Source organism: Rhodamnia argentea, chromosome 9, assembly GCF_020921035.1.
Source record: "Rhodamnia argentea isolate NSW1041297 chromosome 9, ASM2092103v1, whole genome shotgun sequence".
In the NCBI taxonomy this organism is placed as follows: domain Eukaryota; kingdom Viridiplantae; phylum Streptophyta; class Magnoliopsida; order Myrtales; family Myrtaceae; genus Rhodamnia; species Rhodamnia argentea.
The window spans coordinates 25,719,538-25,737,825 of NC_063158.1; the positions used below are offsets into that span (position 1 = coordinate 25,719,538).

The 18,288-nt window shown below is 40.5% G+C and overlaps 3 protein-coding genes across 3 annotated transcripts; 2 read left to right on the plus strand and 1 right to left on the minus strand.

The window, feature by feature from the left end:
• The first annotated feature begins 548 nt into the window (after window positions 1-548).
• Window positions 549-2,470, plus strand: LOC115742966 (fibrous sheath CABYR-binding protein-like). The gene is made up of 2 exons (XM_030677533.2): window positions 549-707; window positions 1,444-2,470. Exons 1-2 carry the CDS (start codon window positions 693-695, stop codon window positions 1,987-1,989), a joined length of 561 nt encoding a protein of 186 aa, XP_030533393.1. The 5' UTR covers window positions 549-692; the 3' UTR covers window positions 1,990-2,470.
• Window positions 2,471-4,402: 1,932 nt separating this feature from the next.
• On the minus strand, window positions 4,403-12,116 carry LOC115742859 (E3 ubiquitin-protein ligase UPL5). Its single transcript, XM_030677367.2, has 3 exons — window positions 9,990-12,116; window positions 7,142-7,731; window positions 4,403-5,030 (listed from the first exon to the last, which is right to left on the minus strand). The coding sequence occupies exons 1-3, from the start codon at window positions 11,791-11,793 to the stop codon at window positions 4,767-4,769; spliced, it is 2,658 nt and encodes an 885-aa protein (XP_030533227.1). The 5' UTR covers window positions 11,794-12,116; the 3' UTR covers window positions 4,403-4,766.
• Window positions 12,117-17,898: 5,782 nt separating this feature from the next.
• LOC125316485 (cysteine proteinase inhibitor 5-like) lies at window positions 17,899-18,282 on the plus strand. Its single transcript, XM_048284834.1, has one exon. The coding sequence runs from the start codon at window positions 17,926-17,928 to the stop codon at window positions 18,280-18,282; it is 357 nt and encodes a 118-aa protein (XP_048140791.1). The 5' UTR covers window positions 17,899-17,925.
• The last annotated feature ends 6 nt before the right edge of the window (window positions 18,283-18,288 follow it).

Consider the following 18,288-nt stretch of genomic DNA (forward strand, 5'->3'; position numbering starts at 1 on the left):
TGAGGTTTTCCCTTTTTTTTTTTTTGGTCGGAACGAAAATCTTCATTTCATATAAAAAAAAAAGAGTATATAACTTCAAAACAAATATGCAAATCCAGGTAGGGTTTCAATTTCACCAGATTGGTTTAAGGAAAAAAGATTAGCAGCAGCTTGATTTTGCTAAGCTAATGAAAATCCTTGAACATGAGAGCATGATGGTTCAGTGTCCTACCAGACCAATGCACAACACACAGATAGAAACCCACTAAAGGAGGAGAAAAAAAAAAGAGATCTATGATGCTGATTGCTGATATGAAATTTTGGCCACTACCATTTGGGATTTTCTTCCTTTTCCCAAAGTTCATTGTCATTAAATACTATCAAAATGAAAACCCTCATCAGAAAAATAATACTTTAGGTGAAAAGTGAAAACATTTACAACTAGACATCCTGTAATGTCCATGGATTGGTGTCAGTAGCATGGTGCATCAATAGGGCAAGATTCTTCATGCCCTCATGAGCCAGCTCTCTCTCTCATCAATTTATTTATGTGAAATTAGTCATTTGAGGCACTATATATACCCCTCTCAAGCTGGTCATCTCCTCACTAAGCAGCACAAAAACCAGCTCTCATTTGCCCAACACATTCATTCTCTGATACCATCAACTTTTTCTCTCTGCTCATTCCTTCAAGCTTGCTTTTTCATTTCCAGATGGCCACTGTTGAGGTATACATGCAACTATTTTGCTTTTTAGCTTATGGGGGTTTGGCCCATCTTCAAGGGATGAAACTCCAAGCAAAATATGGGTTGATCTACTCTCTGTTGATATGTTTGCTGATGATGATCCACTGGATCCTTAGTTTCATCAACTTTGTCGGAAGTTTCTAGCAAATTTTTTGGACCTTGGGTGATTCGGTAGTTCTCAAATCTTATGTTGTTTGCATTTCAGTAGCTTGATCGCCCCCGTTTGTCCATAGAGTAAGTTGAAATCAGTAGATATGGCCTTTGACGATCATTGATGAGCATATATATGTTCTTAGCTGAGAGTTCAGCCAACTCTATAAAAAAAAAAAATGTTTTGGCTGATCTCTTGTGTTAGGTGTGTACTCGGTGCACACGACTTCGAATGATCTTTAGATCTCATAAATCAGAATCCATCAGACCATATGGATGTTCATGCCATGAGATTTCCATTAACTTGTCATCAGTCTAGCTGATCATATCTTTGCACAAGAAAGAGAGAAGAACAAAGGAAGGAAAATAAACTTAGCTTGCCTATCTTGAATCCTTTTTCTTGCATGTTTTATGGGACACTAGGACTACATATCATGCATAAAGAATAGCGCAGATCAAAACATCCTAGCGTACTTTGACTGAGATGATATTTAATCTGTTATTCCATTGTTTTTATACCTGCAGAAGTATAGATTTGGAAATCTGATTGATGATCATTTAATTACAGGTTGCACCAGCTACAACATTGCCTGAGGATAAGGCACCTGAGGTGACAAAGACCGAGGAAGCACCCGCGGAAGAAGTGGACTCCCCGGTCGCAACCGAGCAAGCCGTGGTCGATGGCCCGGCTGCCGAGGAGCCAATTCCCACAGAAGAGTCCAAGACGCCGGCGGAAGGCGAAACCAAGGAAGTTGTGGAGGAAACCAAGGCTGAAGAGCCAACAGAGCCAGCTGCTGCTGAGCAGACCACCAGGGAATTGGATGTCACCGAGCCACCGGCTGCGTCTTCCGAGGTGGAAGCGCCTGCTGCTCCTGCCGAGGTGGAAGCGCCGGCCTCTCCAGCCGAGGAGGGCGCACCAGCCGCTCCTGCTGAGGAGGACGCGCCAGTAGCTCCTGCTGAAGAGGACGCGCCCGCTGCACCTGCCAAGGAGGACGCTCCTGCTGCTCCGGCCAAGGACGCCGCTCCTGCCGAGGAGGTTGCGCCAGCTGCTCCTGCTGAAGAGGACGCCCCTGCTGCGACGGCCGAGGCAGAAGCACGGGCGGCCGCGCAGTAAGAATGATCTGGCACTCAAGTTGCATTTGAGGAAGTTGAGTAGATATCATCACTATTATTCAAGAAGGGAGAGAGAGATAAGTGAATGTGGTGGTGTTTTCGCTCTTTTAGTTATGATGGGGTTCTTGAGTTTCTAGGTTTGCATGTCTAAGTTGGTAAGGTTTTGCTCATTATGTTTTTCTTGGTTTAGCTTCTTCCTATGTTTAAATATGGACCAGACGAGGTTGTGGTACTTATGGTTGTTTGATCGGGTCTAGAATCAGAAAATGCCCACGTGGAGCCACGTCAGCGTCTACCTCTGCCGCAAGAAGGCTGTTCATTGATTTATTTGAGGCGACGGGTGTTTTTTTGGGGGTTGATGGTTGGAGGATTGCAGTGAAGGGAGATTGCGATGTTGGTGCTCCAAGAGGGTTCATATGGTTACTAGCGATGTGTGATGAGATATGAATAATGAAAATTTGCTATTTCTTCTTCTTCTTCTTCTTACTTCTCCTAGTTGTTTTGTTTTCTTTTCCCGTTTTCCCAACAAGCACCTAGTTTCCCATGACATTATGCTCCCTAGGATGCCTTATCTTGTGTCGATTTTGAAAGCAAATTTGTGAGGTTCCATCTAGGAAGATCGAGGGCGACCTCTAAAGTGATTTCGAGCAGAAGATGTTGTGATTCGAACACGGGGTTTCGTCGAACTTCGTTTAAGAATAGCGTGAAGGGGGGCATAACTTTTACCCAGCATAACATAGCCATTTCAATAATCGTTTCTTGTCTGCTCTTCTTCTAGTTCTATTCTCATCTAGAGAGAATAGAACAATCACGCCGCCGCGCTTCTCGGCCACCGGGACTGATTGAGGCAGCTTCGAGCTTTTAGCGGATGCCGAGACCCCTTAATTTAGCTCTAAGAGAGGACCGGGGATCTTGCACGAGCAATTGGTGTGGCATCTGGAATTGATTGGCTTGTCACTCATCCAGTATTAAGGAAAAAGGAAGGTGGACAGGATCCACAGAGAGAGATTCCATTGATTGCTAAAGAAGAATGCCAATCCCACTTTACTTTCTCTAGAGTCTCTTGTTTTCTCTGCCCATGGTAGGCAGACGGCAGGGCAGATGGGGGCCAAATCCATGCCACGCTTGAATAAAAAGCATTGGGATTGATTGGCGCCTCATTTCTATATGACTTCTTTTATGTGCGACTTTTCTTTGACGTCGAGCAGGTGCGCAGACATTGCATTTGGCAAAGCCCCTTTGAACGTGTCGAGATAAAAAGGAAAAAAAAAAATCCTCAACCTATTACATTAATGCCAATTCAGCCCTAAATATTTTATATTTATACTAATTGAGTCAATCCGGTCAATTTTGATCGAAAATCCCCGATATGAACTTCGATTGTCCTACGTGACACTACTAATGCTGACATAGACATTTTTTTTATATCATTATTTTTAATAATCTTTCTTTTCTTCTTCTTTTTTTTTTTTTCCTCTCACCTTTTCTTTTTATTGGGGGGCTGCAAGGGTCCCCGATCTACCCCTGCTGGCCACAAGCAAGGGTCGAGGACCCGCAAGCCTTTGCTGTGGCCAACAAGGGCCGCAACACCCTCGTTAGATATGGTCCATGTCAATAATTTCTAACCCAGCCATGTTACTAGGACAATCGACTTCACGTCGGTAATTTCCCATCAAAATTGATTGAATTGACTCAATTGACACAAATACAAAAAATTTAAAATTAAATTGACATCAATGCAAAAAATTTAGAATTAAACGAGTACCAATAAAAGGTTTATGATTATGTTAGCACCAATGCAAAACGTTTAAGACTGAATTGATACCAATGCAATAAATTTAGGACAGACCGGACACCACAAAAATATTTAGAACCAAATTGGTACCAATACAATAAGTTTAAAACCTTTTTGGCACTTCTCCCCCCGAACTAGCTTCCTCCCTTAACCTCTGTTTGTCATGCTTTAGGATCGGGCAACATGGAAGAAAATACGAAGAACATCGAAACATAGTCAAAGCTCAACAGGTAATGTACAAGCCAAAACCCGAGATGATTCGTGTTTATGTATCTCCGCGGCTCTGCCCAATTTTATTGTGTTTTACCCCAAAACTCTTTTTCTCCCTCACAAGGGATAAGAAGGCAGATCTTCTGAAGCGAGCTATCAGAGGTTTGATTGTCTAAGCCTTGAATCATTGTATGTACCTAGCCCTATGCAATAGATATGGTGCATAACTGCATACATTGAACTACGGTCTATACATATATGATCAATGATGAAAAATTTCAGCCAAGGGTTAACTTCCCCAGTCGCCTCCATCAAACTACTGAATTCATTTCCACAGATACATCCAGAGACAAACCATACTAAGCATGTTTGCGCAAGCGCGCTTGTGTGTGCTTGAAAGAGAGAGAGAGAGAGAGAGAGAGAGAGAGGTGTATTACAGTCGATCTTTCTGCATATCTACATGTCAATGCAAAGCAACCATCTTTCCCAGAAAAATGAAGTCCCACAAAGGGTGGAGTTTCCCTTTCATCCTGCATAAACTTTATTTATACCCTGCATCTATAAATATATGTATGGACAGTTAAAAGAGGGGCACAAAGACCTCAACAACAGAAGACGACAGACGAGACATGATATCTACAACACCCTCTATAAGTGTCCAATGATAGATCAGATGGTTATGATGCCCTATACTCTGTACAAGTTGATAGATCTGAATCTTCTATGTGCAATTAAGGACTTTTCCTACCCAAAATGATGATGAAACTGAATTGTCACCAAGTACCAAAGCTGCAGCCCACATGCTCTTGAGCGATGATGGAAAGGCGCTGTTGCATTATGGCCATGCTGGCATAAGGCGGGAAGCACAGACGGTAAAAGCATGTATGGGATGATGGTAGGCGGCTCAGGTGCTCCGTGGACTTGTATATGTAAAGGCGAGATGCCAAACCCCGAAAACCCTCCACGGGCAGATACTTCACTGAGGTCCAGAAGAAAAGAATATTCTTTTTTTGCTGCGGTGACATTTCACCAACAATCTGCATGGATTTACTGAAGGATATGAAATTGAAGAGAAAGTAATGCAGAATGAATATGGTTTCCCTTACAACATATACAGTTAGTGAAGAGAACTTATGTCAATAAGAAAACTAACTAGGTCTCAATCTATATAAAGAACCGTTCACCAACAGTAATGAGGCATCTCCGGAACCTATATTTCGATCCTGTGATGCAAAATTGCATCTCATCACTACTCCTCGATGATAATTCAGCTCTAAATTACAACGAGCAGAGTGTTATTGGAGGAAACTTTCTACAACCCAAAGAAAACTGCAACTTAAAACCCAAACTAGAGTAGAAACACATTATGCATCCAGCAGTCCCAACCTGCCCATAATGTATCGCCTGTGGCAACTAGCCCCGGCATGCATGTTGTGTGGTCGAGTCATAGAGCTTAGACCTCAGGAATTTTCATTTTTCTTATTTTAAAATAAAAATCTGTTGCCATTTACAGCAACGCAATCTTTCCTCCCTGCAGAGTCCAGAGTAAGAAACGGAGAGAACCATTTTCATGCTTGAGATAGTCAAGAGAGCATCTGTACAGATTATATTTCAGAAGCACACACCTGCAAACCTAGTCACGTAAATACAACGCATGCTACCATAAGAATGCTTCTTACTTAATTAATAATTATTGGTTGTTGCTTACTATAAAGATGGGTACCATGAAATTGTTCCTTGCACTTGCGGGAGGACTTGGCTAGCTTACCATTCATAAGCAAGATGACTAAGGACATGAGCAAGTGATAACCGTATCATCTAGCAGGACAACACATGCTTCTGGTTCGGAGAACTTGATCACATGGCTTAAAATGTTCCTCTAAGATTATGTTGGACAGAAGAAGAGAGGTTTGCAACCATGTGGTGGTGAACGTCTAAGCAAATTTGAGTAGATTGATTTTGTGATACATAAATAGTACAAGGGTTTTTAAACAAGAAGTTTCATTCAGTAATTTTCCCAGAGCATGCTCAGACTGACCAACTTTTGGTTCCAGCTGCAAATTAATGACGATTAAGAATAAATTGTATGAAGCTAATAATTGACCACTTCCAAAATCAAGCCAAGTTCATCTCCAATGGGCAGAAATGACGCAGTCACAAAATAGACAAGCTAATTATGTTTAATGAACATATCTACTCAAGTCCCAAGAAGATGGAGCATTTTGACTATGCATGGCTGATGGCATGTTTTAGCTAGCTAAGTTTTTATCAGTAACCTTGTGAAATTAGAGGTCCGCTAGGATTTTAGTAAATTTACTAGTTCTACTTTAACTCAAATTCGAGCTGTCATGTTTCTACTTAGAGTCCGATTTTAGCAGAACTCATAAATTTGATGTTCTTTCAATTAAGAAACTACTGTTTAATGCATTTGACTGAATTTAAGCCATTCTTTGCTTCTGAATTGCATCAATAGAATTATGCTACTCGTGATGCTTAAAAGAACCCAACAATGCCACCTGTAAGCTTTAGGCTTAATGTCTAAAGGAATTTACTCATAGCAATATCCCTTTCAAGTTAGGATCCAAGTCCAGCTCCATCTTTGAGATCCAAAATTTTACATAATATGGCAACAGAATATGAGGTGCCGCAGGCCCACAGCTATACTATGCCCACTATGACACAAATGCCCCGAACCTTTTCTTGTGTCTCTAAAAGCCATAAACTACGCTGCTGTGACACAAATGCCCCAAACTTATTTTATGTCATGAAAAAAGCCCGAACTTATACCAGTGTGACATATATACCCTAGATGGAACTGAAATAGAGGGTATATATGTCATACATGCATAAGTTCGGGTTTTTTCATGACACAAAAAAAAAGTTGGGGGAAATTGTGTGTTAGCGGCATAGTTTAGAGTCTTTGTTGACATAAAAGAAAAAAAAAAACTTCCGGGTATTTCTATCACAGTGGACATATTTTGGTTTTCTATTTTTATTTATTTTTTTTATTTTTTATTTTTGTATTTGCCCAAAAGATAATAAAGGGACAAACCAGATAACATTCAAACAAACTGCCATATGCAGAGAGAGATTATTGACTCAAAAGGTGACAAACTATATGATAAAATTCACAAACACAGGCACATACCTTCCAAAACCAGACTATCTGAGGATCACTAGCTTTGTAACCATTGTACTCGGTATGTGCCTTCCAATCTTCAACAGAAATATCATTCTCACTCCCATGTAGCATTTGATCAATATCTTCAAGCTCTAAACTTTGAAAAAAGAACTTCTGCAACCTCAAGTCGCTAAGAATATCACCAAAACCTTGTGCAAAATGCGCTACCTGTTGAGAGATTGAGGTAACAAACCGATGTTTTATAAGAAGATCGACATAATCATTTCTATTCTTGCTATTAACCACCATGCCCTTTCCACCATCGCAGAGTTCCACAACTCTCCTCAATCCCAACTCCTCAACTTCTCTGACGAATGTTAGTCCTAAAGCATCAGAATCAATAAATTCAGCATCCATTTCCAGGATCTTCTTGCAGCTATTATACATGTAAGGATCTGCATCTCTTATGTCTTCCAGAGAAATAGAGTATCCACCTAATTGCAAGAAAAATACCCGATCCAAAACAATCCCTACTTGTACTTTATGCATCAGAGCTAAGCCTATCATTCGACCAGAGAAGTTGAAATACTTGAGGTGCAAGGGTTCCACCGTAGATGCTGCATACCAGTAAAACAACAGAACTCAGGTAATCATCATCACTAACGTCAAACAGAGGACTTATACGTAATGACAGAGGGCAAGATGAAATAAATCATCTTTAAACATTCAAATTGCCAAACACTCAATTGTTGATTGTCGATACTGATAAGAGATTTAGAACGAAGGTAACAGAACAGTAATAACAGAAGGGCAAGGTGACCACCACACAAGCAGATCTCTCAAGTATCATATTTTTTTAATAACTGTCCACAGCCCAGCAACTCCCCTAAGAAACTTTTTACGCACCCACACCTGCACGGATTAAATCCATGGTAGGCACAAAGCATAAAAAATTCCCAAAGAGACGAAGAACAAGCAGCCACATGAAAAAGAGAAGTGAACATATCAAATCCAAATTCAATATTCAGTAGATCTACAATTTTGATTCATCGTTCTGAGATCATTAGGAGTAGTACAATTTTGTTCCTAAACTTTCAACCATTCTAACCAAGGATTCGTTGATGAAAATATTAAGAGAACTGATAAAATATTTTAAGAAAAAGAAACATGATTTAAGTAAAGAGGGAAAATGCCTCAATAACAAAATGGTCAATTGACAAAAAATTTAATACTCATTATGCATTCTTAACGATTTGTATTTTTAAAAATACTATTGATATTTATCTTTCCGATATTTAAATTTTTGGTTGATTTTTTTTTATCTATTTTTTTATTTTTTCAGCTTTTACAAAACCAAGGGTATAAGAGAGATTCCTGTAAGAAAAAATGAGATGAAAATACACTTTTACTCCTAAAAAGTTGTGTGCATTGCACATGCTAACTGAAATCATAATGGAGGATTAACGGCTATCACAAAATGAAATTTAGGAGAGCAATATATTGCAGTTGAAAGTTAAGGGGCAATTGTGTGCCACTCTAAAGTTCAAGGGGTTTTGTAATTTCCTCTTATTTGCATGAGATTTGTATACTCTACATCTAGCATGCAATTTAGTAAAGACTTCAAGGTCATTCCAACCAAAGATTCCAAGTAAACAACCCCGAATTCCTAATAGGTAATAATAGTAGTAAGACTCAACACTCTACCCACTGGAACAATCTTGCTTTTGTGATGTCGACTTTCCGGCTGACACAACCCCCAATTACTTCAATCAATATTTATCGTTGTACAACAATAAAACCAACAGCTTAACTGACAACATGCAGCCATATGATCCATACTATGACGTTTCACTCCATTTTGTATCTAGTTCTTTGAGACATTATCTTTGTTGGAAAGAATAATTGTATGTTCTGCAAACAGAAGGTGTTCAACATGCCAAATTACCAGGTTGCCTAAAAGCCCATACTTCCAAAACCAAACCGATAAAGTTTTCATTAAACTATGGCCTTGTACACCAAATTCATTTTATCCAGTTCCAATAGATTGGTTTCAGGTCACAAAGTGTCAAATAAACGAAGACCAAAACTTGACTGATTGACCCATTTGGTTTGAATTTTTTAACTATCTTTACCATTTGCCCTTTGTCCTTTTTGGAAAGGTAATCTTTAAAATTTTACTTATCTACTTGGCAGAGTTGACCCCCACTTCCCATTCCTCAAAAGCCCAATATCGTGATCTACCATCACCTTCAGATTAACTGTTTAGCCTTCCTTTTCTTCCTACAAGAAAAGACTTTTAAACCTATTTATCATCATCTTTGAATTATTAGCCACCTGAGCTCATTCAATAGTTAGCACTCATTCAGTGACACAATCTCTGGCCAATCGTCTCTCTCTATCTCTCTCTCTCTCTCTCTCTCTCTCGCGCACGCGCGCGGGCATGCACACAATTAGGGGTGCTTGTTTCTCAAAAAGTTGCAGGAGAAGCAAGAAAAACCAGAGACAGAAATATCAAATGAGCAATAGTAGGAAGGCAAAGAAAATGGGTTAAACCTTTGTATTGAACCTAACTGACTGTATTTGGGCAGCTCATCTATCCATACGTGCTATTTGTTCAACTTTTCTAATCCGAAACTCTTGGTTCTGATTCTGGTTTGGTGGAAAACAAACAGGACCGTTAAAGCTACCAACCCACTCATTCACTCTACATGCTGTAGCTATAACTGCCAATTATACGGAAAACTCTAAACCCAATATCCATACAATGTATCAACATGATAAGCCATCCATAATCCACCTTTTTTGCTTTTACAAAACCTAAGGACAACAACCAGCATTCTTAAACAAAATCACATATATTGCCATGCAATATTACCTGGATTTGGGTAGAACCTTCTGCGATCATTTGGACATGCTACAAAAAGAGGATTTTCTTGATTGAAAATAGCTTGGCAAACCAGAACAAACCATTCACGCAAGACACCAGGACCAGTTGCTTCCTCATTTTTAAATTCCATAAATATACCCCCATGCAAAGATTCAGCTTCTGCATTAGCTATATACTCAAACGATTCTGACAATAACTGAGACCTGTCAATCAGCATCTCATGTTGTTCTTCAAAGTCTTCTTTCACTTCAGGGAACATCATCATCACTAAGTGCCTCCTAGACTCAAAATCCATGATATCTTTGTGTTCAAGAAGCCATTTGTGATCATCATTGCGCTTCGCATAACGGACAACTAGCATACACAATGCCCGCTTCCTCGTGCTCAAAATTGTCCAAAAACGTTCTTCAGAACCCAGATAAAGTTTTGAAATGGCGTTCAGTTCTTTCAAAATAGTAAGATAGCGAGACCACCCTGGATGTGCAATATCAATTTCCCCACCTACCTTTGCAGATAAACGCTCCTCAATTCCGATAAGGCACTTAATCATCTTCTGTACCATTTCCTCGAAGATTTGATAAAGTAATTCGACCTCTTCCGTACACATCAGAACATCATGATGTTTCTTTTTCAAAGGCAAAGAGATTGGATGCTTAAAACCCTTATGTCCAGCAATTGCAGTTCGCAAAGGGCGCAAGAACATCGTGAAATCAAGGACGTCGCTCCAAGTCCCCACACTCGCTGATGAATAAAGGGACAATTCCAAATCTTTGGACAACCTATCTGCCAACTCACTAACAAAAGGGAATATCTCTGGTATTGAAATCGCTCTCTTCACACTTTCGGTGTGTTCCACTATCCATGAAACCTTAATAAGCTCCAACATCGACCCAAGACTACTCCGGCAAGATAAGTACAAAGAGTCATCAGAAGATGATCTCCTGAGCAACTTGCAAAACTCCAGCACTATGGGTGCGCAGCGTGATCGCAAAGACTTTGGCAACTCATTTATACATGAATCAAGGAAATGCCTAATCGAGTCATCGGCGCATTCCTTGTTACCCCTAATTGACGAGATGTAGAGCATAACAAGCGCCGCAGGCGCAGAGGATGACATAAATATCTGAAGATGCCCAGTAGCTGGATCACCATCATCCTTAGGAGTCATGGACAAGTACTCCGATATCCTAGTTTTAATAGTTTTAAGAGCATAGGGCACGGTTTCACCTTTACAAAGACGGCAAACAAGCGAAATCATGTCGTCAATGATTTGCCAAGCCTGCGGGTGCCCCGTGCTCCGCATTCGACCGACTAGATGCAGGCCCGCATCATTTTGGATTGCGCACTCGGCCAAAGACTTCTCGCACTGTAGCTGCTTCCCTCTATAAATCAGCCTCTGCTCACTGACGGGAATTCCAGTGATCACTTGAATCCGGTCGTGTATCGATTGCACCGTATCGCTCGAATTAGCCTGGAAGACCAAGGTCTTGCCCTCCGAAATCATCCTCACGAAGAACTGGAGCCTCGAGGCGAAGGCCAGCCGAGCGGGGGGCAGCGGAGAGTGCGTCAGGGGCCACGGGACCCTCCCGGAGCTGGAGCTGCTGGCGGGGGCGAACGCGGGGTGCTGCACGGAGAACAGCTCGTCCTTTCGCATCCGAATGCTGAGTAAATCGGCGGCGAAGTCGTCGTCGTCGGAGGCCGTAGGGGCATAATCGTCCAACTTGCGCTTCGCGGCGGCGGAGGCGAGTCGGCGGCTGTCGTTCGCGGGGTTGGGATCGGCGAGCGAAGACATCAACGGCCCACGCGCCGCCGTGGACGTCGGTCGCCGCGGCGGGTATGTCAAGGTGGGGGAGAAGGGGCGGGGGATCGCCGGGCTCTAAAACCCTAGGATTTCACTGATCGGGAGAAGGCGCCGCCGCCGAGGAGCTAAAAGAAGGACCAAGAACGCTACCGACCGAGCGAGGGCGGGCGCACCCCACCGAGAGAGAGCGAGAGTCCAAGAAACAGAGAGCGAGCGAAACGGAGCGGCAGGAAGAGAGAGAAAGGCGGCGATCGGAGTCGGCGGTGGAAGAGAGAGAAGCGATTCGGCGAGTGCGAAAGAGAGAGAGAGAGAGAGAGAGAGAGTTCGGCTCTGTGAAAGCAGCAGCAGCAGAGTCATGGATGGTGGGAAGGGTGGGGGTGAGAGAGTTAGACTGTCATCTTACGCTAAAGAAGAAATCAAAGCCCCAAAAAAATTAAAATCGGGGGAGGTTTCGGTGAAGGACGCCACACGAACTTTTCATGAGCCCCCTTTTTTCTTCTTTTCTTCTTTTTTTTTTTTTTTAAAAATACATTCCTAATTACTTTTAATTTGCCGCTTCTTAATGCAAAATTAATCTATAGCTACATTAAAAGAATGAAAATATTTTACCATATAAGGTGACGTGGGATCCATTTTCTTTTTCCTTTTCGCGTTGTGATGGAAGTCGAAGTTCCAGATAAGTTTTATGCATACCTAATTAGGCGAACTTCTATAGGGTTAAAAAGGTCGAGCGGCTACGCTTAATGATATACAATTGGAGAAAATCGATTTGTTATTGAACTCGATTTTCGAGTCCGTCCTAACGATTTTCTGTTCTCGTAATTAAATTAAGTAATTTCTCGACGTATGTATGGACCACCATGAACGAGAGGGTAATTATCGGATGTCACGTTGTTGGGATTGCTTGAAAATGGTAACAATTCAATAAGTATGAATTCATCTTCTTCTTTTTCAAGAAATTCGACATAATTAAAGGTGGATAAAGTCTTTTTTATTTTTGTTTTTTTAGTGGTAAAAAGACTTGGGGGTTTTTTTTTTTTTTTTTTAAGCCAAAGGTTGATGCAGCAAGGAAAAGGTCCAAACGTTGGAATCCGCAGTGTCCCCGTGATGTGGACATGTAACATGAATATCACGAAGCATATCCGTTATTAATCGGTCCATTATGAACGTATGCTCCCGTCTTCTTCTTATCTTAAGACATATATCGACATGTGAATGTCGCGGTAAAATTTGCTAACTTATGACTTGAAAAGAAAAAATCAGAACTTTGGAAGCTTGTTACTATGGAATACTAATTTGGTTAGTCGATTTTAACTTGGGATTTTAGTAAAAATCGATCTCATCGCCGATTAAACCACGCGTTTCGTTTAGACGGAATTGCATTTTTACCTTCTCAATTAGCTATACAGGTAAGTATGATACGCTTTTTTTTTTTTTTTTTTTTTTGAGGGGGTGGGGGGGTCATCGGTCTCACTCCTCTCACTTACGCCCGTACATGCGGGTGTTTACGAGAATTGAACTCCGTATTCTTCGGTCTTATCCCTAATCCCTTTGCTAGAAAGACTGCACACATGTTGGCAAGTTTGCTATGTTTAAGGCTCCATTCATTTCTTGGAAAATGAGATGTTTTTGGAAAATATTTTTTTGTTCATTTTAAATTTCAGCTATCTACACCTTTTAATAATTTTTGCTTTTGGTTACTTTTACTTTTTTTCTTTTTATTTTCTTTTCCTTTTTTCTTTTTTTAATGAATTCAATTTTTTTTTTCTCTTTTCTTCTTTTTCTTTTCCCTTCTTCCTCACCTCGCTTTTCAATGTTTAGCCAAATTCACCCGCGTCATATAAAGGTTATACAAAATTTCAAGAAGAACGGAAAAGAACAAAAAAGAAGAAAAGAAAAGAGAAAGTAAAAATTTAAAAAATTGAAAATTAATATTTTCACCTTTTCAAAAGAGGAAACTATTTTCTCCACTTTTGAATGTTCTTTTTCCATGAGTTGAAAATATTTTCCTTGACTCATTTATATTCCGTGAACCGAATGCCAAAAAATTTAGAAAATATTTTCTTAAAAGTTATTTTTCGCAAAACGAACGGTCTTGGTCATATTAATTTAGCGAGATTGCTATCTCCCGTTGGTTGACTTAGTTGAGAGACTTTCTCTGATGATGACATAATGATAGTCGTTTTTACATGTTTAGCCAAATTCACCGGTCATATAAAAGTTACACAAAATTTCAATTATACATAGGCTACGTATGATTCTGCTTTCCTAATCGGTTATAGGGAAATGCAAAGACTATTTGATAAATTGAGAAGCAACTTTGAGAGAAAAGCGGTTTGTTAGAAATATTTGGGTGATTAATTTAAGCTTTATTTAATTTTTAAATTGTTCAAAATTGAAAATAGAATGTGTGCATATTTTTAATTCAAATGTTGTTGACAATGTTAAAGATATGTACTAACAAATTTGTAAATTAAAAAAATTAAAATTTATTTTCTTTTTAAAATTAAAAATGGAAAAATTTCACATCAAAGTGGACTCTATCTCAATTTAAAAAAAAGAGCACTTTCATTGCAGTAAACTGGTAACATATGTCCCAAGGAAAGGAATTCATCATCCTTAAAAATTACAAACATTCTTCACTATTTTCTAAACTTGTAGCTATTTGATCATGTACCTTTGCCGTGTTGGATGTTGCATCATTATTGGAAGCACCACTCTCCTCATTTATACCGTCGTAATCCACTTTATATAAATTAGGATCCAAATCTACTCTTACAAAATGTGCATCATGCACGGTTCTTTGTGACCGTATTTGGCCTAAAATCTTTTTGGCAAGCTGAACCAAATGCACTCATCTTGGAGTTAGGTGATCGAGCACACCGCCCGCTCAGAATCGTCTCAAATTTTGATATCGTACTTCCCAAAAAAATAAAAAATTGGATTGCAAATATTGTATATTTTAGGCAATGGGTGGATCCATGTCCTGTCCCCAGATTCTGATGATTATTACATAATGACCACTTAACTGGAAGTGGCAAAAGAAAGCTTCAAAACTATATATTCGTTATCGTGCTTTCCTTCGAGCAAGGTTGGTGAAAGCTTCAGTCAACCACTCTTCGGATTGGTAGATCACAACTTGCGATCATGGACATCACTCATATTATATGCAGGCAATTCGAAATGTAAATGGTGTCGACAACTTGTGACTCGTGACCCCCAGTTAGAAGAGTGGAGAGAAATTCCGCCACGTACATTAGACGACGAATTTCATGTTAGCTTTTCTCACATAAGCAAATATGAACAGGAAGGTAAATCAGCTCTAGCAATTCCCTCTCGCGCATCGCTACAGAACAATAAGGTCGAGTCATGACTAATTCGTATCGCATGTAACTAGAAAGTCCGACATTAGCTAGCCAATCAGCATAGACCCACTACGATGTTTAAGAGATGAAATCTCTTCCTACGAGCTGTATCGTAATTACACAAACACAGCACGAATCCTTCGAAAGTTTGTTCACGACTTAAATCGTGTAGCAAGGGCTATATTCGACCTATTAGAATCAGTTTATTAACTTGTCATCCTCAAATGCCTACCGCTTACTAAATTAAAACTAGAACTTAATGCTGGATGAACAGAAAGCATCTTCAAAGATATTTTCTTGAATTTATTGACCAATAAAATAGATGATGAATGAAGAAAATATAATGAAAACGATACCCTAGACGTTTATCTCTTTCGACCTACCTCATTGATTCTAAAGTTGAACAAAGACAAATAAAAACAAAGCATCTTTAGTGATACAATTCATCGTGTGTGTATATATTTATGTGTGTAGCAGGGACATCCCATCCCACTTGAATCCGTCGCTAGCCAACTAATACTGTTCACGAACATTTATGAAATCATCATAAAAAAAATATAAAATGTGACAATAAAGACAAAATAGTAGTCATAAGGAGACAAAAAAAAAGCTCTTCGGTTACCAAATTTTACTAGGTGCCGTCAATCCAGTATGTATCCTATGATGTTTCCATATGTGAAGCAAAATAAGCTTATAAACCCATCAAATCTGCTCACAGGCAACCCTCAAATACACAAACGCACCATCATCAAGTGAAAAACAACTACAATGAGACCTCAAATGATCCTTGACCTAACGATCTTCCCCCTCTCGCGTCCATCGCCACCGTCAGCCGGGGGCCTAAGGCCGTGCACCGCACGTCCCGGCGATCGGCCGGTTTGCGATCAGCGCATTCAACGGCAAGAACCACACTCACCTGGTTCTCAAAGACATCATAGAAGGGTGGACTCAGGCTGACCGCGGCACCAAGTACTCACTGTGTCTCCTCATGGCCCAGCCATCGTCGCCGTGTTACGTGGCCATTGTATGGGAGAAGCCGGGGCGGCAGCCCTTGGAGCTTTTGTGCTTCGAGGGAGAATTTTGCTGAGTTTACTAAGGAAATCGATGTGAAAGCTATTGAGCTCTCTTTTCTGCTATTCGAATGAGGAATAAATGTTGTTTTACTTAAAATCGTCCGGGTGAGCCGCCAATCGTGCGCTGACTAGACCATTGCATCGGTGATTTCCAATCTAAATTGGCTGGATGGATAACGTCGAAAAATTATCAATAATTTTGTGACTATATGAGCAAAATTGAAAAATTTAGAATTGAATTAACAGTCATATAATAGGTTTATCCGGCAAATACGATGTGGAGTTAGAGGTTACTTGGAAGCCATGTGGGTGTTAGCACGGCACCGTCAAGTTGACATTAATTATGATTACTTTAATTAAAGGTGTCAGAATTTTTAATGGAAGAGTTACATTCGGCGGATTTTTGAAACGTTTAAGAACTAGATTGAACAAAACAGAAATTCATACACCATATTGAACTTTGAAGAAAAATTTAGGGACGACACGTGTTATTATCCCCGTATTTTACATATCTCACGTGGAATCAAAGTCGCGCAAAACACATAGGAAACTTCCTAATTTACAGACAGCCAAAATTCTGGCAGGAGGTTGAGCCACTTCTCAAGATCCAATTGCAACTTTCTTGAAAAACAAGGACCATCCCACTTGAATCCGTCGCCAGCCAACTGATATTATTCATGAACATTCATGAAATCATCGTAAAGACTGCATTTGAGTTATTGTTGAGCCGAGATTTATACCATCTGAATTTGGACATAACATCGATGAAGCAGACCCCGTAGAATCGGGGGTCATGATTTGAAGTCAAATCATTTGAGAATGACTCGCTCGTCTTGCTAGTTGTCTTGTCAAGTGAGTAAATAAATATTGAACAATTTAATTATTTGACCTCTTTTTGCAAGTTGAATAGGCACTCATGCATGTAGTCCGAGAGAGCCCTTTTGAATGTTAAGACCCTTTTGAAAGTCGATGATCAACATCAGTTTCTTCATAACATGTCGAGACATCTTTCGAATGTAGGAAAGATTCAAGCTGTTAAAGAACGAGGAATGCAATCTCATATCACGCCAAATAATCAATTAAAGAACAAGGCCGTGGAGATATCCAACTTTGATATGGGAGACCCCAGCATGGCATCGCCGGAGAGGCGACCACACTTGACGGTCGTTGCCACCGGGGAGGTGCCCCCCCCACAAAAAAAAAAAAATAGACGGCCCGGATCGGCAAGGAAACATTGGTCGTGGGAAAAATCTAGTTCTCCTCAAGTTTTCCTCTTGAGAAATTATATCCTAATCTATCCCGCTCCCTTCTTTGTAATTTTTTTAACATGGCGTTATCCCCCTTTATCTTATCATGTACAGCTGTCAAACATAGGATATGATAAAGCATATCATATCCCGACTTACATCAACCAAACACAACCAAAGATATAGGATCGCAAACTTTGGCAAAATGATAAATATGAAATATGGCAATAAATATAAAACATAGTCATACGACAAAAAAGGATCTTCGGTTACCAAATTTGCATTTTCGCTCTTCAAGGAGCCTATGGTGTCAATCCAGTACGTATCGTACGATGTTTCCATATTTGGAGCAAAATAAGTCTATAAACCCATCAAATCTGCACACAGGCAACCCTCAATTACACAAAACGCACCATCATCAAGCGAAAAACAACTACAATGAGACCTCAAATGATCCTCCTCCTAACGATCTTCCTCGCCGTCCTCCCTCTCGCGGCCATCGCCACCGTCAGCCGGAAGCCTGCGGCCGGAGCCTGGGAGCCGATCAAGGACGTGCACGATCCGCACGTCCAGGCGATCGGCCGGTTCGCGGTCGGCGCATTCAACAGCAAGCACCACGCCCAGCTCGTTTTCAAAGACATCAGAAGAGGGGAGACTCAAGCCGATCACGGCACCAAGTATTTCCTGCATCTCCTCGTGGCCCAGCCATCGTCGCCGTGTTACGCGGCCCTCGTACTAGAGAAGCCAGGGAAGCAGCCCTTGGAGCTTTTGTCCTTCGAGGGCGATACTTGCTGAGTCGAA